Genomic DNA, 22634 nt, shown 5'->3' on the forward strand with positions numbered 1-22634 from the left:
TACGAATAAGCATCAAGTATCCTATCACAATACTCCTACATTTCACACATTGGAAAACAAAAAATAAAAGAGAAAGGGCAACGAATACGTGGTGCGGGCTTTATTCGCTGGGGCTTTTCTTTTCAAGTCTCTGTTCATGATTGGTGGCTTGTCCCGAGTTTTGTCTTCCTCATCCGAGGACTGCGGTCCTGCGGAACGTACATAACCGGTAATTTTTTGCCGGACGATAAGGAGGTCTGTCTGCCATGATGGTATCCGGAATGCTGGGAGGAGGGATAGATCGCCATGCCGGATACCCGCTTTCCCACTGGACTTGACCCCGATGCGAGGTGTACGTGTACGCGCCTGTGCACATACAACGAAAGCCTTGCCCCGTGTTCTTTATTTGCACTTGAGACTGTAGATACCCTCTTATCTATTTCTAGCCTTCTATGGGAGAATTGAAACGATATACCCAAGGACTTGCACAATACTATGGGTGCGCTGTAAGGCTTTTGGTTGCTTCTCCCCGTGGAACCCGGCGGGCTGCCGCTGGGTTCGTGCTTAGGTGTACTGAGTCTATATTCTTCACTGGGGGCTCATAGTAGTGGTACATAACATCACCAAGAGTCAGAACGCAATATTTAATTGTTTCGGTTCCTGAGTGTTTTTTTTGTGGATACAGGTATCATGTATGCAGTCTAGGCTGACTCTGCGGTGGAACTTACACATAGAGATACCCACGTAGGTGATTACTCATGAATGCGTCCCCAGAGTAATAACTCATCGGATGAACTGGCAGCACCGGATAATACCTAGAACAATGGTTGATTCCAATATGGTTGGGGACACCTAAAATAAGAGTGAAAAAATGCCCAACTCCACCCCCGGTTTAACTCAACCACAGCACCCATTAAAATTAAAAGAGCTCTATAAAACGATAGAGAAAGGGTTAAAGTGGGTCGCTATAGAAGCGGAATAAAAATAAACAGCGTGGTGAATTAATTTAAGTGGGTTGAAAAAAACTGATTTGTATGGGGAGGATTTTGGAATGTCGCAATTAATAGCATGCACTAAGGCTCTAGCGCTTTTTAAAATTCCTAAAGCGGTAATACGAGTGACAGGTAATGAGCTATAACCCGAGCCTTGGCACCGATTGATCCTTGCTCACCCCAACTGAGCTCGCGTATGAGTGCTATTCGACTTGAACCTCCTCAGAACACACGCAAATAGGTCAAAAATGGGGCCATATGGCCCAAAATTTTTCACAATTACGAAAATTACTTGCTCTGTATTCGAAAAATTGCCTGCGGCGCACTTCTTGACCCTCATTTTGGCGTAGACACACTTAATCACGAGTGATTTGTCAGCCAAATGAATGTCGCAATTCACTCCGGTTTTAGGCGTCCCCAACCATATATCACACCCAACCACGCGGCCACGCATAATGTAAGGGCTCATACTCCGAGCCCAAGGTCTTCAACCTCCGCTTCTGTTTCATGCCCCTTACCTCTGTTTGTTCTGCAAGAACGTATCCGGACCCGGACGTAGTTATAGGTACATCGCATGTGATATTCACGCATGTCGGCGGCCGCCACCTATGATCGTTTCTGCGATATCAAGGCTAGCCGCCGATGTGATGCAACGTAGAAGACGGGGGAGCTGCCAATCCTGTGGATAGCAGATACGGCCGGAAGCTACTTAGGCAGCCATCCGACGGGTCGGACAGGTATTCGCGGCGATCCGTGAGATCCCGGCCGTGTTGCATCGGTAGGTATGTACCCTAATATTTGCGAGACAGCTGTCTGAGGTCCTCCTTACACCTGTAAGGCGTTATGCTTAAAGTACCGGCATAGTTCAGAGCCATAACAAAAACAACGACACGGATTCGATGCCATTTGTGCTACATCGTCCGCCCTACACATGAACGGCTCTTATATATAGCGGGGGAGGAGACGCTGTCAGTATCCAGTTTCCCATATCCTGCGAATTCCACGCGATTTGGTCCGAAGAACGACGGAATTCTGAATAATTATGTCAAGCACAACACTGGACGATGATGCGAAGCAGGTCAAGAACCTGGGATATAAGCAGGAGCTCAAGAGAACACACACGACATGGTGCCCATGCCCCCAACTCTCGTGTTGGTGTGGAGAAAGCCCTTACTGATGATATAGGTCGCTCTTCGGGCTTGCTTTCATCGTTCTAAACACGTGGACGGCGCTATCAGCGTCGTTCTCGCTGGCGCTTCCATGGGGTGGCCCCTCGGTTGTGCTATGGGGCCTTGTCGTTTCGGGTATATGTAACGGGTGCTTAGCCGCGAGCATGGCCGAGTTTGCGGGACTGTATCCTACGTGAGATTCGAGCTGGTTCCCTGGTTACGATCAGTCTTGCTAATCCGCGTAGCGCTGCGGTATGATTCCGGATATGGTGTGGTAGGCGAGTTTCAAAACTGACGTGAACAGGGCCAATACTACTGGGTTGCGATTGTATCGTCCCAGGAATGGGCACCACTGCTGTCATGGATCTGTGGGTGGGTAAATCTGGTCGGTTGGGTATTCCTCACGGGCATGGCTGCAAGCTTCGCGTCGACCATGATTGAGGGGATGGCGGCCATGATGAATCCTGTACGACTTCCTCCCATTCGCCTCGTGAGCTGAAGACTGCTAATCGTGGCCGTTCAGACATATGTTAACCAAACTTGGCACACGTTCTTGATCTACGCCGGAATCGCGACCCTCGTATTTTGCGTCAACGCCCTCGGCAACAGCCAATTGCCCTTGCTCAACAAAACAGCCCTTGTGTGGTCCCTTGTTGGATTCGCGATCATAACCATGTCTGCACTTGCTTCCGCGGCCCCGAATTATCTGCCCGCAAGCTTCGTCTTTGGTGGAGTCATAAACAAGTCGGAATGGCCAACAGGCCTTGCCTGGACGATTGGATTGCTGCAGGGAACGCTATCGTCAGTATCTCTGTCATTCCTCGGCCATGAGGTCTCATTAATACCGTGCAGTCTCATAGGCTACGACGCCCCCGCCCATCTCTGCGAGGAGATCATAAATCCCTCCAAAAACGTCCCACGAGTAATGGTATCCACCTACCCCCTCCCCACCACCCACCTCCTTGCTTTCACCAGCTGACTCCGGAATAGATTGGCTCAGTAATCATCGGTACAATCTCGGGCTTCTGTCTCTGTATGGCGCTCCTCTTTGTCTCACCCGAAATTGAGTCGGTCCTCGCCGCACCCGAAGGCGCCCTTCTGCACATCCTCACCTCGGCCACTGGGTCCCAGCAGGGTGCAATAACGCTCAATACCTTTCCCACACTCTGTTTGATACTCGGCACCACAGCGATCATGACCACCGCCTCGCGCTTGATGTGGGCCTTCGCCCGCGACGGCGGACTCCCCTTCTCCCCATGGCTCGCACACGTACATACCGGCCTCGGGATCCCACTTAACGCGCTAGTAGTGACCTATGTCGTCGTATTGATCTACGGCCTCCTCTTCTTTGCCGGTGCGGCAGCATTGAACGCCCTCGTCTCGGCGAGTATCGTGAGTTTGGGTATCAGCTATGCCTTCCCCACGTTCGTGAACATGTGTGGCGGTCGTAGACGCCTCCCCAAGAATCGCCCATTCCGAATGCCGGAGCCCGTCGCTTGGGTGGTGAATTTCATCGGTGTAGCGTTCGTCGCTGTTACTACGGTGCTATTCTGTTTACCGCCTGGAGGCCCGACTGTTACGAAGCAGACGATGAGTGAGTGATCTTCCTCTTTTGCATATGGAAGACTTGCAGACGACTGATTGGATGGTAGATTATACGGTGTTGGCATTGGGAATCGTTGTTATCATTGCCGTAGGCGATTACTTTTTGGATGGGAAGAGGAGATTCAAGGGGCCCCGGCTACCGGTGTTTGATGATGAAGATTTGGAGAGGTTGCAAGATGTAGGGGTTTTTGGGGGTAAACCATCGGTGGATGTTAGGATGGCTTGATGGGTTTAGGTGGAATGTAATGATCAATGGGCCGACGTTCACGGTTGCATGGGATATCACTTGCATGATTTATGACCAGTCGCGTCAAAAAATTGGCCTTAGCTCATCTAGAAAAAACGGTGATTACCATCAGTCATAAATACCAGAAAAGGCATTTCTATCCATATCCGGAAGAGTGAGTTTCGGTAGGGACGGGAAATTTCGCAGCTATTATTCAGCCTCAACGGCCCGTGGTGGTGGCGTGTGGTTGGAGATGGAATTTATGCGGTTGCGGGACATGGAGTAGAAGCCGACTCACCCTGGCCGATGGAAGCCGAATGGAACCCCGTCGGCCCGATCTCCAGCAAAACCCGTGTGGTGGGGGCCAGGTTTCGTGTGGCCCCTGATGAAAGCATCAACCAAAATGAGAGCTCCAAGAAAACTCAGGCAGAATGACCACACGTATCAGAGCCTTAGATTATCGGTATATGCAATTGAGCCTAGAAGTGACAGTAGCAGCGGGTGGCTCTAACAGCGCCAAGGACGCGAGACGAGGCGTCTCACTGCCGCCGCCGCTATATGCCGCCGGAACTTACCTCTACCTTACCCACCACAGTCCACACCTCACATCACTCCTATCCACCTCACCTCCACCAAACCCTCAAAAAACTTACCCACCCGACGACACATACGCAATGGCGTCCACAGATTTGTCATGGGTGGACAGTGCATTCCCTTTGCCATCCCAACAAAAGCTCAATGCGTCCGTACGCGCCGCGATCGGTAACAACCTCCCGCACCACCACCTCCTCCACACAAGCTTGCTAACACAGCACGCCGTACAGCCAAAGACCCCAAATCCGCCAGCCTCTTCACTGACATCGGCGCATATATCCAGAGCCTCCGCAACGATCCGAACACTGCGGAGCCGGTAGTGAAGAAACGGAAGCTCGACACACCACGCGACTCGCCAGCACCACCGGCACAGTCCATGGCGACGACAGTCCTCAAGGTGGAAGGCATTAGCTTCAGTGTTCCGCAGAGGAAGAAGTTCAACCTCGTTTTCACCACGGCGGGGGTAAATGCCGTTACCGCGGCCGGTGATGTGGAGTTTGGTTTGCTATATGATGATATCGGTACCTCCCCACGCTACTGTCTTTCCGGGGGTGGAGTAGGGGCTAATGGTGATGAGATTAGACTACGCCTGTTGTCTTTCCGTTCCTGATAAGGCCATGCGACAATGGAACTTCTGCCTGCTCCCTGTTGGAGCGGACGGGCTTCCGGGGAGCACAAAAGACGCGCTTGTGTTTACGATTCCCGACGGGGCACCAAAGACGGCGAGCGGCGATGCGATGGGGATGGGATACGATACTACAACGTACCGGACGCTGCTGGTGGATCTTTTCAATGCGCAATTGAAGCCGAGTAAGTCGAAGATCTCAGCAGTTGAGGAGCCCAAGGTCGGCGTATTCTTCTCAACGGTGGTGCAGAGCCATCGGAAGGGCGAGAAGGCGTTTCATATTAAGGCGCATCGGGGGAATAAAGAAGGTATCATACGTCTCGTTAAAGATGCGGGAAATGGAGGCTGATGGATACTAGGCTACCTCTTCTTCCTCCAACGCGGCATCCTCTGGGCTTTCAAGAAACCGCTCATGTACTTCTCCTTCAGCGACATCGACTCCGTCTCCTATACCTCTATCACAAAGCGGACCTTCAACCTCTCGGTGCGAGTACAGGAGGACCGTGGCGGTGGCGAATTCGAATTCTCAATGATCGACCAGGAAGACTATCCTGGTATCGACGCCTACATCAAGGCGCGAAAGCTCAACGACTCATCGATGGCAGACACGCGCCGCGCAAAGCACTTCAACGTCAACGGGAAAGCCGACAGCGACGAAGTTGGAGATGGCAGTGGGATGGGAGAGCTCGAGAAGGCGCTGTACGATGCTGAAGACGAGGAGGAGGAGGACTATGTCCCCGACGCCGATGGAGACGATGATGGAAGTGCGAGCGGGAGTGACGGCAGCGAGAGCGATTCCGACGCCGATGAGAATCATGAGATGGAGAGTGATGGAGAGCAGAGCGTCGACCTTGAGGATGAGCTTGGCTCGGAAATGGAGGATGTTGAGCCTGACGAGCCGAAGCAGAAGAGAAATATTAAGGGCTCAAGGTCTTGATTACTACGGCTATAATACGACGCCACCAAGACGTTAGATGAAATGCGTTTACGTTTATAATGAGAATGAATGCAACGAAGCGGCACTTTGCAAGGTAAATGCAATCTAGATTGCACATCAATTCTATGATTATCCTCTCAAACGTTCTCATGGATATGAGGCGAAATCGGCCCATCGTTAGATACACATGATGTCACTCGGCATCGAATCTGAGTATCGGAACGATGGGGTTTTCCAGTAGGAATGAGCGTAAGACGAATGGAGAGAAGTTCCAGACTTGGAAGCGATGGTCTTGTTGGAGTCCTTTCTGTAGTAAGAGCAGCCATATCCGTTCCGAGTTACAAAATAAGTATCATAGCCATTTTGACGGCAATTTATAGTAGGTATCGTACAACAGGTAGCAACCACGCAGTCCCACCATCTCTTAAACATTGCCCACGCCCTTCTCTAACATCTCGACAAACTTCTCGCCCAGTTGATCGGCACTAGTCGGGCCGTTGCCACTCACGAGCTCGCGGTCTACCACCACCTTCGGCATCAGCGGTACCATTGGCGTCTCAACGTCGCATCCCACTTCTTTCAGCGCATCCTCACACCGCGGTAGCTTCCCACCCCACATAAACTCGTTCGTGATTTCCTCCTTGTTGGAGTAGCACGTGACTTTGTATCCCTTGTACGGGAAGGAGTCGGGGTCGGCGGGGGAGTGTGCAGAGAGCAGGGCTATGGGGCCATGGCAGATCACCGCAGTCTGTACCGTCCGATCCGTTAGCTTCCGCCCGTACGGGGAAAAGGAAAAGAAAAAACAAGTGGAAGGAAGCAAATACCGGCAGACGCTTCTCATGAAACCAGCCCATAATCCTCCCCAGCTCCGTATCCACCCCCAGATCCTCCATGGGCGCATGTCCACCAGGCACAAACACGCCCGCAAACTCCTGCAGCTGCTGATCCCGCAGCTCAGCGAACCTCTTCGGCTGCGCGAAGTTCCTTTCGACGGCCATCTTCTCGAGCAGCTCCTTCTCGCGCGCCTTCTCGGTGAACGAGAGGAACCACAGCGCGTTGTCGGACAGCGGGTCCAGCGCCGGCTTGCTGCCGTCGGCGTTGGCAAATACCGGGGTGTAGCCTGCCGCGAGGAGCCGGAGGAGCGGTTGGGCTAGCTCTTTGAGGAAGAAGCCGGTCGCTTGCTGCCGTGTGCTGCCGTCGGAGCTGGTCACCGTGATGCTGTCGCGAGAGGAGAGGACGATGAGGACTTTTTTGGCGCTCATTGTGGTGGGTGTGTTGGTGGTGTCCTTGGTGGTGTTTGTCTTGTATAGGTGGGTAGTGATGCAGGTGATTGGCATCAATTGAGGGATTGTACATACCGGGTGGTGAGGGATAGAGGGGTCGGTGATAGATATATTCCGACTAAACTGAGCTCTTACGCTGCTATGAGTTCATACATACATTGTACATCTTGAAAGGACCCTGTTGGCACGACGATCCGGGACCACCGGTGCCGGACGCGACATTGACATCATGACGTCACTCACATTGCTTATCACTCACGGCCGAGTCTTATCTTGTGAAGATGTAGATCATGGTACACTCTGGGTTCAGTTTATCTACATAGTCACGTCACGCCACATTGCAAATTTTTAGGTAACCAGTTGTCATTTTTCACTCGTAGAACTATTCTAACCGCTTCGTCCCTCATCGAACCAAACAGAACGTTTCCTCCGAAATTTGACGTGGTAACCTACAACTCTCACTCTACTCATTCAGGCCATCTTGTCGAAATCTTTCTTGAAGTCCCCCCTCATCCTCGCCATCCGGCCACGGAACTCTTCGACCGCATTCATACGACGAGGCTCGCTCTCTTGGTGTTCGGCGCGAATCTCCTGGCCGTGGGTCTGCTGGCCGTGGGTCTGCTGGCCGTGGATGTCCTGGCCGTGGATGTCCTGGCCGTGAATGTCCCGAGAGTTGGTCTGAGACAGGCGCTGAAGTTCCTCGATAGGCATGGGACGGCAATCAAGAACCCAGTCCTCGCGATCTTCGAACTCTCCGACTGTATAGCCACCGACATCCTCGGTCGGATAAATCAAGATTCCATTGGGACTCTGGGTAATCTTGAGGCCTATCTGCTTTCCTTCGGGATGGGGGAGGTGAGCTAGATAGTACTGCAGAATTTGGTCATGAACCTGTTTCATGTTAAGGTGGGACTTGAACATTAGTGTCGTCTCGGTAATGATCCCACCGGCATGATCGCGCAGGCAGCTGCCGACCATGATGGTTTGGCCTTCGTTCTCAGGTTCACGGGGTCCAACGGGTCCAGGGACGAACTTGGGCGCGGCGGGCTCCTTATTCTTTGGCCCCGGAAAGGTCGGCTCCGGAATGATCACAGGTGGAGTATCCTGGAACTCCCGGCAATGATATCTGCTGAAACCCATAGCCTCGAGGGTGTCGGCGAGCTTGTGTCTGTTCCAGTGTCTCCAGAACTCGGTACCGTCTCCTGGAGGGTTCACGACCGGCGAAAATCGGCCAGTTCTCAAGATCTCCTTGCCGCTGCTATTTCCGGAGCTGACGGACGGTAAATTAGCGCGGTATTCGCGTCTCCAGAATTCTTTACCAGTTCCTGGAAAGGCGACGACTGGGGATCTCATTCTCTCTCTGATCGAGTAGAAAGGGTACCATTCTTTCGGCACTCCAAGTGAGCCTTGCGTAGGTTCGTAGGCGGAGCTACTGCGACGGCTTAGCCCTCCGGATCCTACCGACCACTCCGATGCTCTCGACCGCTGTGACTGAATTCCTACAAAAGGATTAAATAGAGGTTGCAGGGGGATCGGCTGGCTCAGCTCAGGTTTTGAATCGGTAGCACGTTTCGGGACCAAGCCAGCTCTACCAGGACCGACTGGGAAAGGACATCTCGGCACCGAGCTCGTCATATCTGGCGTTTCCTGATCCACGTGACCAGCTCTACCAGGGCCGACTGAGAAAGGAGATCTCGGCACCGAGCTCGTCATATCTGGCATTTCCGGATCCACGTGGCCAGCGGTAGGAGAGTGGACTGGGGTAGTGGTCGGACCGGTTATGAACTGAGGCGATGCAGATGGCATCAACGCTGGAGGGTCTCTGTAATTGAGCTGATTCTCCGGGTTCCTCTCGGGGTATCCCTGGGCCACAGGGGCGCGCAACTCGTGAGAGATCCAGGTTGGAGCATAAACAACATGCCAACCCATCTGGTTCTGGTTCTGATACTCATCGAATCCGTTCGGGTCTTGAAGACAAATGTAGAGGACATTGTGACGCGAGGCGTAAAAGTCCCAAAAGTTTCGGTGGATCTTGTAGCCGTCGGCAGACAGAACCGCAAAATACTCGCAGTCCTGAAAGGCACCAATCATGTGCATGGTATCCATGAAGGCCTAGTGATGGAGTGTGATGTTAGAAATAGTATGGTTGGGGGGGGGTTAGGGTGCAGGAAGGTTGCTGACCTGGTAGTTGATCACAGCTTGGCGAGGGACGCACCACAGGTCGTTGTTTCCGGCCCAATGTTCAGGGAGAGGAGGACTGCAGACTTATTAGCTGCATATATTCATGTAAGCTCGGATGGAATGTTTAGCATACCGCGGGTTGCCGGCGTAAACCACTAGACGCATCTCGGGGCGCGTATCCACGGCCATGTCCGGAGAATTAGGCATCTCATCGTAAAGTGAAACTGATTCCATTGCTGCCTGTGGTAATTGTATGTGTTTGTTTCTTTTCTCGTTGTATGTGTGTGGATTTTCGGTGATTTGATGATTTGATGAGTTTGTACGAGGTCGGGGTTATGTATGTGGATGATGTGTTGTGTAATGGTGGTGGTAGGTAGGAAACACGGGGAGTTAGAGGGGTAGAGGAGATTCAACCCTTCTCTTCTTTGAATTAGTTGCAAATGTCCGTCACAAGCACTGTGTGGTGAGGATAGGGCACTGTGTGGTGAGGGTAGGGCGGGCACTGTACGGCGATGGTAGGGCAACCTTCCGTCCAATGCCCCGGTGGACGGATAGGGCGGCCGGCCGTGGGGCGGGCGAAGGTAGGGCGACCTTCCGGTCCAACGCAGAGCCCTACTGCCCCGGTGGACGGACAAGATTGTCAGTCCTAGAGTGGGCGAGATTTACCGTCATAGCTAAGCTTGTTTCCGGCGCAAAACACGGGTCACGAAGGAAATAAATGATCGAGAGATCTACGTAAGCACATCTATACAATCTCCTGGCCTTGTGGGCCTCTCGGTCGATGGGAGGAAATTATTCACGATTCACGATTCACGACTCGCGACTCGCCATCAGGTTGTAGGTAGAATATTCTATTCATGGCTGCTCGAGCGGGAAGAGGACATTTTGTGCTCCATGCGTAAGTATTAGCCCGTTAGATGCCTTCGCGATCTCACCACCAGCCTCCGCCTGTAGAATCTCTTCAGCACAATCTTAAAATACCACCTCCGCTTCCAAGTCACCGAGGATATCAAAAACACCTGCCCAAACCTTCTGCGTGATCTTGGGGCCATGGCACTCCCAGAATATGACCTCTTTCACCTTACCAAGCACACCAATGTTTTCCGGATCTTGTTCTTTGACAGCCTCCAAGAACTCCTTCTCAAGCTCCTTGAACTCCGAGCCTTCCTGCAGAACTACAAAGATCCTACGGAAGTCCTTCCACTCACTCTTTTCCCTCTGACCCTCCAGACCGGCAAAGTTGAAGACGATATGGTTGATTCTGAAAGCACGCTTCTTGACTAGTGAGGGGACAGGAGTGCGACTGACATAGCGGGGACGAGGGGCGTGAGTAATGCGAGGGCTAGGGGAACCACACGAAGGAGCTACATAGTACCAAGGTCAGTAATCCACAAAACAACGTTACTAGAAGAACTCCCACAGGTCGCATTCGTAATACGTTTCCTAATCTCCTGTCCAAGTCCCAGCATATCCGCACTCAATTTACCGCTCGTTCCACCCTCTCCAATGCGGGTCCGAAATCGACGCCGGTAGTAGCCGCACCGTTGTCAGCCATGGCACTCATCTTCGCCTGAACTACGTGCAGCCTCTCCTACAATTCTCTATTCTCCGTTTCTTTGGCAGCATTCTTGATCGACTCCATGTTCGCGGGACGCTGTTCGGCGAGTGCTAACATGAATTGGCCGAGATCGGGCGACTCCTGCAGTTGTGCGCGCATCCAGTCCTGTGCAGTTGCGTTGTTGAAGGAGCTGATGTCTCCAATATGGATGTCTCCGATACTGCTAGAGGGGTTGCCAATGCTGTGGAGAAGGAAATCCAGAAAACGTTGGAGCGAGATGGTGCTGGTACTTGGGGGGCTCTCTTCCACCGTCGGGTCTTCGATAGGACTCCAGTGTTACTTGAAGTTCGATAGGATGGCCTCGAAGATGGAATCTGGGGGAGTCCGAGCGCGCGGAGTGTCGCAACCGGAACCTAACACGCCCGACATTGATGAGTGGTTTGGTGGAGAGTGTGAGTTGAAGTCAGTAAGGTTGCTTTAGTACTGCTATCTATATAAGATTCGTGTCATAGAATATGTTAGCTCGTCCTGTTATGTCACTCGTTTTGCCAAAGTTAATCTGGCCCTATCTCTTCCTTTCCACTTGACACACGAGCAAAAAGGGAGCACAAACACCTGTATCGCTCTTTCTTTCATAGAATACAGTCAGTCTAAAAAAAACTTGCTACTCGCTGCTGCCGAGTCATGCAAAGTCACCAGGACGCAGTCCCACCTCCCACGAGTTCCAAAAGCCCGCACGTATGTAATAGTACACCAGCGAATCCAATTCAACCAATCAACCGGAAGACTCTCTCTGCTGGCCCTCCACCGTCCCCCGACGATCCCTAATGTCAATATGGACGTACGGCTTCACTCTCGCGGAGCGCATTCGAATCGCTCTCGGCCGTTCGTTTTGAGGGAGCTTGCGCAACGGATGTCCGCCGAGCGTCGACATGGAGTTTCGTGGAGTCTCCCTATTGCTGACCACAGAACTTCCCAAAAGCAGCTCCTCCAACTCATCTTCGCCGTCCGAAGGTGTTTCTTCACGACGATAGCTGATCGGTAGAGTTGGAGACACGGTTTGCCCACCGGCGCCGGGGCCTTTCGATCCTACCAATCTTCATCAGTGCTTAACCAAAGAACCCGCACAGACTACGCCATACTTCTCCCGCTTATCACCTCCTTAAACCTCTCTCCAGCAGCTTTCAACTCCGCTTCATACTTTCCCCAAGCAGCGGCGATATCCCTCTCCTCCTTCGCAACCACAATGGCAGTAAGCCCCTTGACCGCCAGATCCAGCTCCTCCACGCGTCTCCCCAGCGCTTCCACAAGCCTCTGTTTCTCCCTGAGCTCAGCCTTGTACCTATTCTCAGCCTTAACGAGGACCCTCTTCCATTTGCGGTCCGCGTTGTCCCTGTCGGCCAGAATCTTCACCTCCCGCTCCTTTGCCGCTTCGATCTCGTCGATATAGCTCATCACCAGCTTGAAGCCCTGGCTGCGGATGTACCCCGCATCATCGTAGCGGGCCAGCACCGTGCGTGCGGTCTTTGCATCCACGCCGAAGTCGGTTAGCAGCGCCCGCCGGAGATCGAGGAGGGTCAGAGGCCGCGGTGAGATCGAGGTTAGGAGCTTGTTGTACCACGCTACTTGTTGGGCGTTGGTTAGTGTTGATGGGATCCGGAAGAGAACGGTTTCCTCGTTGTTGTTGGCTTGCCACAGGTAGAAGTCGATCTGGTCGATGAAACGGAGGGCATCGACGGCAGCGTGATTGTTATTGCTGATGGTGGGCTTGGGGCGCTTTGTGATCGAGAGATGAGAGTTCATGCTGGTTGGAGGCTGCCTGGGTAATAGCAGTAATCAAAACACTTTGAAGGTATCTCAGAGGGCCAAAATTGTTATATCAATGCAATAGAGCGGGTAGGCTGTAACTTTTCGCGATGAGTATGGTGTCTGAGCGTGGGAGGGTAAGGTAAAAGAGCCAGTTTGTAGCAGCGGCTAACGTAACACGTTTATCAACTGTATTGGCACGGGCCATTTCACGTAGAGACCATGTCCGCAAACATTGAACCGCATGTCTCAAAGTCAGTGGGCTGGTTTTTGTCAATAAATAGCTGGTAGAGATGCTTTTGTTGCTGTATACAAATCAGATCTTTGGGAATGGTATGTATTCGAGCTCTTCAGGTGCAATCAACCCAACATCTTTACCCACGTCTCGTACCTCTCCTTAGCCCTCTTGATGCACACCGGCAACACTTCGACGACGTTCGTGAGGCCACCGCTCTTCTCGATCCTCTTGATCTTGCCTCCTTCGCTTACACAAACCAGCACCCTCTCGACACACACGGACTCCTCAAACTCATCGGGATCACTGAGTACCCACCTCTGTTTTCCGCCTTCCTCCTCCTCGCCTTCGTTCTCAAAGACGCAGAAAGAAGCCACAAACACGGGCTCCCTCATCTCCAGGGCACGGTACGCGGCAGGATTAGGATCGCAGACCACCATCTCCTTATCCGCATCCCATATCGCCCTTGGCAGCCTGGTGGACCTGAGTGCAGCCACCACCGCCGCCCATGCCGTGTCCAGAACGTTGCCGTCGAGTGAGATACACACGATGTCAATGTACAACACCCAGTAGGCCTTCGTCTCGCCTTCGACATCGCAGATGCGCAGTGTAGAGGCCGGTATCAACGTCGCAGTATCGAGCAGCAGGGAGCGCAATCGTTCCGCCACCGCCTGTGCAAAGTCCGACGGTGGGCCGGGATGGTAGTCACGGGAGCAGCCAGTGCCTACACGTATTCCCCGTTAGCACGCACCCGCCCATCCACAGGGGGAGGGGTGGGGTGGAACATACCCAGCTCAAGATTTGGCACGAGCAGCGAGTGTGTCTTGATCTCCTCGTCGACATCCAACTTCCCGGTGGTGCCGTCAGAGACATTCCGGTGCACATCAATCTTCCCTTTCGTCCTCCCCTCTCCATGTGTAAGCCCCAAGATCTCTCCGCGCACGCCGCACACGACGGCAGTATCGCCAGTGCGCACCACCGCCGACCCCTGCGCGTGCGATAGCGAATTGGTATGGAGCGACGGAGCGCGAAACGCTTCCGGTGCGCGCGCCGAGGGCCGTGTGGGTTCCGTGGACTGGAGGTGTCGCAGGAGGTAGGAGCCCGGCGAGAGCTTCTGGAACGTCTGCGCGGGGAAGGACAGGCCCATCGTTTCTGTCGTCGTCGTGGCCATCGTTGCGGTGTTGTTGTGGGATCTGCTGGAGTTGTGACGTTGGGGACGACGGCTCTGCTCTGCTGCTTTCTTCGCGAACGGTACTTGCCGTTGGCGCGCAGACGCAGGCGAGGCGAGAGACACGTGATTAACTCATTGATGTGATCAGGGTTGCCACTCGAGCTGGTTAGCGCGGATTCTTACGACGACAGTTTTGTGACCCCAGGTGAAGCCGTCATTCGCCGTATGAAGGTGAATCTGTACTTGTGACTTATCGCGTCAGGGAGACAGTATGGTGAGTCTGCCTGAAGTACCTATTTCTCGTGTCGGCCATGTAGGCATCTTTCCAATCGCCAGAGTTCACAGCTACTCCTTGGCTTCCAGGATAATCCAATAGTAGGTGAATGTATTTCCCCACCACCTTCTTTACATAAATGTCGCTTCTAACTACGAGGGTGCTATGTACATAATTGTGCTGCAAGATTCCTACACCATGTGCGATCACTCGTAGGGCGAGTGATATACGGTGCCAGACCCCAGAAAAATTCGTACGGAGGGCAGGGAAAGCCACATCGGGCCGCTTGATGAAAGTCGGGTTGGACAGTAGTGTTGAGCCGGAGCTTATACATATATTGGCATGATCTATCTAGGTCTTTTTTGGTTCATTCATTGATTACGTGCGACCTATCTAGATCATGGCAATATCTCTACCCGTTCGCCCCCCGTTTCCCCGCCTCTGTCCAACCCAGCTTTCATCAGGCGGCCCGATGTGGCTGATCTATCTAGGTCGCAAGCAATTACTGATTAAACAAAAAACTACGAGTGATATCCAGTGCAGCGCCGTGCTCCGAACCGCCGTGCCAAAAACCGAAACCGAAACCGAAACCGAAACCTTCGGTTACCTACTCCGGCATGTAGCTTGGAAAGCTCTAGAGTCAAGTGCACGTGGTGCTGTAGAATACCCTGTCTTTTCCCTAGGCGACATACTTTCCAAGGTAATAGGTACTTAAATAGCTCGTTTCCGGCCCACCCAGCTGAGAGGTGGAGTTACGAGTGACGGCCAAAGTGACCTTCCCGAGTCCTGGCCGTTATGTCTGTGATAGAGGTACATATATCGGGGAGGACCGATGAAGAGGACAGTAGTTTTTCTGGAATGATATCGTTGGCTAGCTTCAGCCTTCGGAAAACACTGGATGCCGATGCCGATGCGGCACGTTGAGCCTTGAGGCCGGAAGATCACTCGGGTATCTTGAGTACCAGCCAGCATACAAACTCTCAATTCTCGCGTAATCCGTGGGCATCTACTCTGAAAGGCGGCAGCCTAACGGTTGGGGAATCAGTGTGGACTCAGTGACGGCGAGGATCGGATCCGACATACCAACTCCAGGCTCCAGGAAGGACGAATGCGTAGGATTTGTTTTTGCTCGCCATTGGGAATTTGGGAGCGAGCACGCTGCACCCCACTCCACCCCGTCGCACGCGGAGTTGGCCTCGGTACCGTTCTCAATACCGTAAGACTCGGTTTGCTTTTGTTCTTAGCCGAGTGTACTATATTGCTCGTCCATCAGCTGTTGCTCATGGACCGGCAAGAAGACCTTAGTAGATGGGAAGCACAGCATATCACCCGCACCCACACCGCCATTGCACAATCCCCCCTCCCCCCCGGCCCCGAGCTTTCCATGTGCGGCCGCAGACACCACCACCGCCGCTACTACCGTATGTACATACGGGAAATCTCAGCTCGAAGTCCACAGGGAGCGCGCCTCCCCTCCCCCAATCCGCCATCTGGTAGAGTACCTATCGATGGCGCAATCCAATCCGTCAATCCCGATCGAGAATGAACTTCGGACGAACGACTGCGTAGGTATTCCTCATTCGTTTCCCTACCGTACTCTATCTCCATCTCTATCTCCACCTCTATCTCTATCTCTGTCGCCACATCTGTGCCCGCTCGACGATCCGGATCGTAGAATCTAGATATCGTCGTTTTTTCTTTCCTTCGTTTTTCTTTCTGCTGGCCGTTTTTCGACTTTCTTTTCTTTTCTTTTCTTTTCGCGTGAGTGAGTGAGTGAGTGAGTGTTTCCTTTTTTTCTTCTTCTTCCAGGCCAGACACCGGCACGTCACGTCACGACGCCGGTCTTGTCCGTCTGGTCTTGTCCGTCTGGTCTTGTCTTGTCTGGATAGGTCGGCCACATGTGACGGCGCACCCATCACCCATCGCCCTCCTCCGTTCCGTCATGCTCATGCAAACATGCAAGCAAGAAAATACCGCTCTCCAGGCCTGCGTCCGCACATGGAAGAATTCTCGCTCGCTCGAGCTCGCCTGGCCTCCCGAATAAACTATCGAGTATACACAAAGTCGAGACTCGAGACTCGATACGTGCTCTGCCGACACCTGCCTACCGTACCCCATGTTCCATTTTCCAATTCCGTTTCGCAGGCCGCAGGTCGCAGGTCGCAGCAGCAGCTGCGAAGGCGGATTGCGAATTGAGAATTAAGAATTGCGGCAGCTCAAATGTTGTCCTGGAGCGATACATACGGTATGCACATCTACGGTATATGGGCACTGCGTGTGTGCGACACTCAAGTGTGCGACTGGCCCACGGGACGAACGTGCGGTGTATCATACCTAGCAGCCAGTGCCTCGCCTCGCAAGGACGGGCAAACATCGCGGAAACAAGTTTTCGTCATATGCATACTTCACACACACACACGGGGTGTATCTCTCAGAGAAAACCGAGAGAGAAAAAACAAAAACCTGGAAACCGGGAAAGTCACGGATCCACAAATCCCTCAGCGACGCCACAGCCGGGGTCGACGTCCTTAAACATCCGGCTCCGCCGTGACTCTGTGAGGGGAGGGTACTCTCGAGTACTCTAAAGAAGTAGAGGTGGAGGTGGGGGCGAGATAAGAGTGTGACTGTGAGCGTCTGTCTGTATCTCTCTGTCTGTCTGAATGTATGCTTACATATTCATCCGACCTCTGGGCCTCTGTCGGCGGGGCACATGGTGATGCCATACCGATGGTGTTTTCCCGTGCCTGTCCGTGCCTGTCCGTGACGGTGCCTGGAAGCTGCAGGGATAATGAATAATTTTTCGCAACGACACACCGCAGCGCAACGCCATCGTCAGCCCGCCGGAGCTTCGTGAAAAGTTCTCACGTATAGTACTTGATACATGATACATCGAGTACATAGAGCGTGTACATAGCTGCATGACCTCCGCCGGGGCGCTAGAAGGCAGCGGAACACTACCACCACCACTACCGCCGCCGTAGTACCACCGCGGTACCACCGCAGTACCAGTAGGTAGTAGGTACAGCCTGCTGGGCGTTTCCCGCTCGCCTCGCCTCGCAAAACGCAAAACGCAAAACTTCTTTGCAGACAGACAGACAGATGGATAGACAGATGGCTGGAAGAATGGATGGAAGGAAGGATTGATGCACGCACACATGCAGGCTGGCTGGCAGGAACACTAGCAGGCAGGCAGGCAGACTGGCATGCAAGCGCCGCATGCATCCCCCGGAAAACAGCCGGATGAACTCCACCACTGCTGGGTACAAAGGTGCTTGGTTAGAGTAGCGTACGGGTAGCTAAGGCTGAGGTTTCGGTGCTCGGTGCTCGGTGCTCAGTGTTGCATCGCCAACCCCCCCCCCCCCCCCCAGTGAAATGCTGTGATATCTATGCGACGAAGTCCGTATCTCGAGCTGGACAGCACAGTAGACGGAGTACCTAGCCTGCGGTTATGCCCGCCCCCGCCGCCCCGCCCCGTCCGCCGTCCCGTCCCGCCGCCCTTCCGGTCATCTGCCGAGCGCGAGCTTGCGAATGAGCTCTAAGTAGACATCTGCGGTAATTTCTGCTGCGCGGTGCGGTGCAGGCAGCCATGCACTCGAGATAGAGAGATACCGGTATGTAGATGTGCTCGTACTCTACATACATAGAGTACATACATACAAAGTCGTAGATAGCCGTTCCCTGCTAGCTACTCTGGCTGGCTAGGTAGCCACGTACACGGGTACTCAGATAGATTAGCAGACTGTTGGAGTAGGTATATACGTGGTGTTAAACAGTTATTTCGGGAGGCTCGGAGAGTCGGAGTCGGGTAGGTGTAAGTAGAGTAGTTACCGGTAACTACTCTAGAATATCTTCAGCTGAACGAGACACATCTAGAGCAGTCTGGCAGCTACTGGCAGCGGCTGGAATCCAGCGGCACAGAGTCCAGAAAGACCTGCATGCGCCGTTATCTGGCTGCGGTACATACTTCATACCACCCACGGTACCTACACATGTATGTGTACTTAGTACCGTACATAGCGTTTCCGTCGTGGCCTCGTAGCCAAGCTGGTAGTTGCGCGCAAAGAGAGGCGACGAGACGACGAGCATGCGCGCGTCTCGCGAGTCGCAACGGTGGACGTACGGCGGGAATGGGTGGCCGGCGGGATGGTTGGGTGGACGGGTGGACGGGTGGACGGGATGGATGTCTCATATTTGTTTTATCCATTGCAGTAGATTGTCTCACGCACGTAGCCTTCAAAGCAAGCTGTATGGTGTGTGTGTGTGTGTGTGTGTGTGTGTGTGTGTGTGTGTGTGTGTGCTCCATCATCAACGTCAGCTGTGGGGAAGAAGTCGTCAGTCGTCAGTAGTCGTATGTAGAGAGGGGGAGGGGGAGGGTCAGGACGTCTGCGACGCAGAGGACGCAGAGGACGCAGAGGACGTGAGTACTGAGGATGGCTATTGTACCAGCGGTTATCTGCTTTGCGGGAAAATACCATTGCGAGCGGTGAGAGACGTTCAGCTCGCTCTCGCTGTCACTCGGGCTCCCGGAGCACCTACCCACTCAGCCTGGGTAGTACCGGCTTACTTGGCGGAAACACCCAGTGACTACGGTACTACATAGAGTATAAACAAAGCCCCAACCGCAAACACGTCCCCCGCGGCCTCGTCCCCCTGCGTCCACTCTCCCCCCCCCCCGCAGCCCCCAAGCGGTCAACAAGTATCACAGATCATCCGCCGGCGGCCAGACCCCCCCCCCCGCCAGACCCCCCCTTGGCCAGACCCCTCCTATGCCCTCCTATGCCCTCCTATGCCCTCCTATGCCCAATGTTTACAACGGATCTCACTCGCCCTACCCCAGCCCAGCCCCCCTTCCATCCCCGGACCCCCTCCCCATCCTCCGAAGAAACTCGCCTCTTTTACCGGCATTGCGGCTAGATCCCGCCCCCATCCAGAGTAATCTCGGGCGAGGCTCGGATACTCTAATCCTCGGGGGTCCGGGGGGGGGGGGGGGCGTGCTTAGATCTGCTAGAGTAAGACTGGGGGCCGAGCGAATTTTTTTGTTGGATTGGATGGTGTTTATCCAGATGTTTAGATATCATTGTTTATCTACTACCCAGACTGCCTAGACCACCTACCTAGACTACTACGGTAGTATCATACCCAGACTATGTGGTTTGCCTGGTTCGCAGTTGCCAGTTGCCAATTGGGGGTCTTCGAACGCCTACTTATCTATCATTACGGAAAAATCAACCCGGACGGGCGTCGGGATGCTAGGTAGTAGATACACAGGTAAGTGGAATACCGGTAGATAGATAAATAACAGGAAGTGTACATACCAGTAACTACTCTGCTACATATAGATATATGGAAACTGAAACGCGGTAGGGACGGTACTCTATCTAAATTCTACACACCCATCACACATACTTACGGGAGATGATAATTCCAAAACCAAAGCTTCCAGAATTCACAATCCAGCCGGCCTTTCGGTTCGGCAGGGCGCTACCTTCCTAGTATGTATAACTTCCAACCGGCGCCTCCACGGATTCTTTTCGCTTGAATCTTGCCGACGGTATAGGTACCGTATACCGTACCTAGTTGTAATAAATTATGAACTCCACGTTGTCCATGTTGTCCATGTTGTCCATGTTGTCCATGTTGTCCATGTTGCCCATGTTGTCCATGTTGTCCATGTTGCCCATGTTGTCCATGTTGTCCATGTTGCCCATGTTGTCCATGTTGTCCATGTTGTCCATGTTGCCCATGTTGTCCATGTTGTCCATGTTGCCCATGTTGTCCATGTTGTCCATGTTGTCCATGTTGTCCATGTTGCCCATGTTGTCCATGTTGTCCATGTTGTCCATGTTGTCCATGTTGTCCACGTTGTCCACGTTGTCGACGGCCCGAATACAAACAACATCAAATACCAAACACCAAACATCAGGCATCAATTTATCCCGTGCTGTCAACGTCAATGGCCGTATCAGGGCCGGAGACGAAACTCCGCAGCCTCGCCCAAAACTCCCTACGACCTATATCTACTCGAGTATAAGGTATGCACCGGATATTTTCTGGTGGAGTAGCGCCTACTCCCCCCACGGGCGGTTCGGTTCGGTTCGTACTCTACTCTACTCTACTACTGGCCGCCGGCGGTAAGAGCTGGCGAAGAAGAAGAAGTTGGAGGGAGAAGAAGAAGAAAAAAACACTCGTGCCCGGCATGCCGCTATCCGAAGTTGCATATCCAGGAAAGCGATGCGATGGTGAGTACTATGGAGTACTATGGAGTATGTAGTACGGTAGGAGTAGTAGGCATCTACGTTATGCATTCGAAATCATCGTCAAAGGACTGAACTCTGAAGCTCTCTTTGCTTTTGTTTGTCCTTGTCCCCCTTCGCCAAAGATCGGCACGGTCACGCATCCATCCAGCATCCCTCCTCCATTCCACCCTCTCCATCCCATCGTCCCATCACCATCACCATTGCTTTTCCGCCGCCGATTCCCTGATCTGCCAGATGCATTTGGAGATCGGTAACTTTTTGAGGCATGGCGTATGTAGAATATTACGGAGTGGCCCACGCGAATGTCGGCAAAAACCACCTCCCATCCCCCCCTCCGCGGCGGTTGCGCACAAAGTGCCGTGTGAACGGGATGGGATGGGATTGGATTGGATTTTTTATGTCTCCGCCGCTGCTGCTGCTGCTGCGGGCTAGAGTAGAGTAGAGTACGGTAGGCAGAAGCAGAGTAGAGACGACCCGTCTTTTCCTGCAACGTTAACGCAACGCAACGCGACGCAACGCAAACGCAACGCATAATAGACTTCGATACGGTTGGCGGGGTTAGGTAATTTACGCAAAGCAAAGCGAGGCAAAGGCATTGCCGAAGAGACAGGAAGCAAATGGAAGAAAGAAGGAAAGGGAAGAAGGAAAAAGAGAAGAAAAAAAGGAGGACCCGTGCAGCAGTTTCTTCCCGTTGGTGTTTGAGGGAAAAGAAACGAGCTTGGATGTATGTAACTACTAGTAAGCGGCTGCTTGGAGAAAGTACAGCCCCATCCTTAGTTAGACGCCAGCGGGCGCTTCTACGGTATTCTTCTTCTTCGGCCCAGCCGTTCGTGGCCGCGGCGGTGTGGGACTCTGGGGCAGTGGCGCAGCTGTCCAGCCCCAGCAGCGGCCAACGGCCAACGGCGAGCGGTCGACGGCTATCTGGCAAAGAGTTGCGCACATGACCGTGTGTCACGGAGCGAAGCATTGCGAAAGTTGACCATCGAAATGCTGTGATCGACGATTGAGGAAGAGGAGCAGTAGCTGTGGAGTCACTGGAGTAGGAGTTCTCAACTGGCCGTGGTCAGCCACCCAGTCCCAACTATGAATGTGACGCAAGGACCAAACTTCCCTTTGTCTTTGCGAGCTACATAGAGTACACATGTGTGTGCACTGTGCATGTGAGGAACGACATGCCGACGTAACTACGTCGTATCTAGCGTGGAAGAATGCCACAGAACATGCATTCCGCCCTGCGGAATCCGGCAGATGGCTGGCCATCGTTCGGAGAATTCCTGCGGGGCGTCGGAGGAGGAGGAGGAAGAGGAGGAGGAGAGCTCGGATGAGCCACGGTTTCCTGGCATACCGTACGCCACGGTGCAAGGGCGTGGTTTGTCGCCGCCACCCGAGACGCTGGCGGGCCTGCCCAAGTTAACCCACGTTCGTCGGTTGTGCCGCCGCCTTGTCAAGCGCTTATGTGGTTATGCAGAGCACTTTCGGGCTCACTTGACGCTTGTCTGGTCTGTGGGACCCCGAAGAGAGCGGTGTTTTTTTTCTTCCATGTGTGCGGTAGTTGCCGTGATGATAGATATCGACTGTAGATGCTTCTTCCGAGCACAGGAGGGCCAGTCCGGGCCACTATATGCACATGTTTTGCCTGCTTGCTTTTAATTGCGATGCACCATTCACCCACCCATCCGCGTCGTCTGGCCTCTGGCATCTGGCCAGCCTGTCCCACACTGGTGAGTACAAAGTACTTAGCT

The 22634-nt window shown here is 53.3% G+C and overlaps 8 protein-coding genes across 8 annotated transcripts; 3 read left to right on the top strand and 5 right to left on the bottom strand.

Annotated features, from left to right (window-relative positions):
• The first annotated feature begins 1742 nt into the window (after nucleotides 1–1742).
• BZA05DRAFT_387405 (amino acid/polyamine transporter I) lies at nucleotides 1743–4094 on the top strand. The gene is made up of 8 exons (XM_051482577.1): nucleotides 1743–2099; nucleotides 2157–2333; nucleotides 2386–2392; nucleotides 2445–2606; nucleotides 2664–2941; nucleotides 2993–3068; nucleotides 3131–3734; nucleotides 3793–4094. The coding sequence occupies exons 1-8, from the start codon at nucleotides 2014–2016 to the stop codon at nucleotides 3969–3971; spliced, it is 1569 nt and encodes a 522-aa protein (XP_051343121.1). The 5' UTR covers nucleotides 1743–2013; the 3' UTR covers nucleotides 3972–4094.
• A 375-nt stretch (nucleotides 4095–4469) lies between these two features.
• Nucleotides 4470–6216, top strand: BZA05DRAFT_167395 (uncharacterized protein). Its single transcript, XM_051479160.1, has 4 exons — nucleotides 4470–4733; nucleotides 4796–5086; nucleotides 5148–5498; nucleotides 5550–6216. The coding sequence occupies exons 1-4, from the start codon at nucleotides 4646–4648 to the stop codon at nucleotides 6125–6127; spliced, it is 1308 nt and encodes a 435-aa protein (XP_051343122.1). The 5' UTR covers nucleotides 4470–4645; the 3' UTR covers nucleotides 6128–6216.
• Nucleotides 6217–6551: 335 nt separating this feature from the next.
• Nucleotides 6552–7389, bottom strand: BZA05DRAFT_332228 (ThiJ/PfpI family protein; the record flags this gene model as incomplete). The annotated part of the gene is made up of 2 exons (XM_051480638.1): nucleotides 6552–6875; nucleotides 6952–7389. The coding sequence occupies 2 exons, from the start codon at nucleotides 7387–7389 to the stop codon at nucleotides 6552–6554; spliced, it is 762 nt and encodes a 253-aa protein (XP_051343123.1).
• Nucleotides 7390–8885: 1496 nt separating this feature from the next.
• On the top strand, nucleotides 8886–10081 carry BZA05DRAFT_387411 (uncharacterized protein). Its single transcript, XM_051482578.1, has 3 exons — nucleotides 8886–9522; nucleotides 9592–9667; nucleotides 9725–10081. Exons 1-3 carry the CDS (start codon nucleotides 9328–9330, stop codon nucleotides 9748–9750), a joined length of 297 nt encoding a protein of 98 aa, XP_051343124.1. The 5' UTR covers nucleotides 8886–9327; the 3' UTR covers nucleotides 9751–10081.
• Nucleotides 10082–11924: 1843 nt separating this feature from the next.
• On the bottom strand, nucleotides 11925–12952 carry BZA05DRAFT_471255 (uncharacterized protein; the record flags this gene model as incomplete). The annotated part of the gene is made up of 2 exons (XM_051487948.1): nucleotides 11925–12238; nucleotides 12292–12952. 2 exons carry the CDS (start codon nucleotides 12950–12952, stop codon nucleotides 11925–11927), a joined length of 975 nt encoding a protein of 324 aa, XP_051343125.1.
• Nucleotides 12953–13315: 363 nt separating this feature from the next.
• BZA05DRAFT_331812 (ribosomal protein S5 domain 2-type protein) lies at nucleotides 13316–14337 on the bottom strand (the record flags this gene model as incomplete). Its single annotated transcript, XM_051480609.1, has 2 exons — nucleotides 13316–13914; nucleotides 13980–14337. The coding sequence occupies 2 exons, from the start codon at nucleotides 14335–14337 to the stop codon at nucleotides 13316–13318; spliced, it is 957 nt and encodes a 318-aa protein (XP_051343126.1).
• A 2777-nt stretch (nucleotides 14338–17114) lies between these two features.
• On the bottom strand, nucleotides 17115–17975 carry BZA05DRAFT_433786 (uncharacterized protein; the record flags this gene model as incomplete). The annotated part of the gene is made up of 4 exons (XM_051486280.1): nucleotides 17789–17975; nucleotides 17546–17688; nucleotides 17308–17405; nucleotides 17115–17216 (listed from the first exon to the last, which is right to left on the bottom strand). Exons 1-4 carry the CDS (start codon nucleotides 17851–17853, stop codon nucleotides 17115–17117), a joined length of 408 nt encoding a protein of 135 aa, XP_051343127.1. The 5' UTR covers nucleotides 17854–17975.
• A 2233-nt stretch (nucleotides 17976–20208) lies between these two features.
• Nucleotides 20209–20562, bottom strand: BZA05DRAFT_441795 (uncharacterized protein; the record flags this gene model as incomplete). Its single annotated transcript, XM_051486696.1, has 1 exon — nucleotides 20209–20562. The coding sequence occupies one exon, from the start codon at nucleotides 20560–20562 to the stop codon at nucleotides 20209–20211; it is 354 nt and encodes a 117-aa protein (XP_051343128.1).
• Between the last annotated feature and the right edge of the window lie 2072 nt (nucleotides 20563–22634).

Source organism: Tricharina praecox, assembly GCF_024521635.1.
Source record: "Tricharina praecox strain CBS 144465 chromosome Unknown BZA05scaffold_3, whole genome shotgun sequence".
NCBI classification, from domain to species: Eukaryota; Fungi; Ascomycota; class Pezizomycetes; order Pezizales; family Pyronemataceae; genus Tricharina; species Tricharina praecox.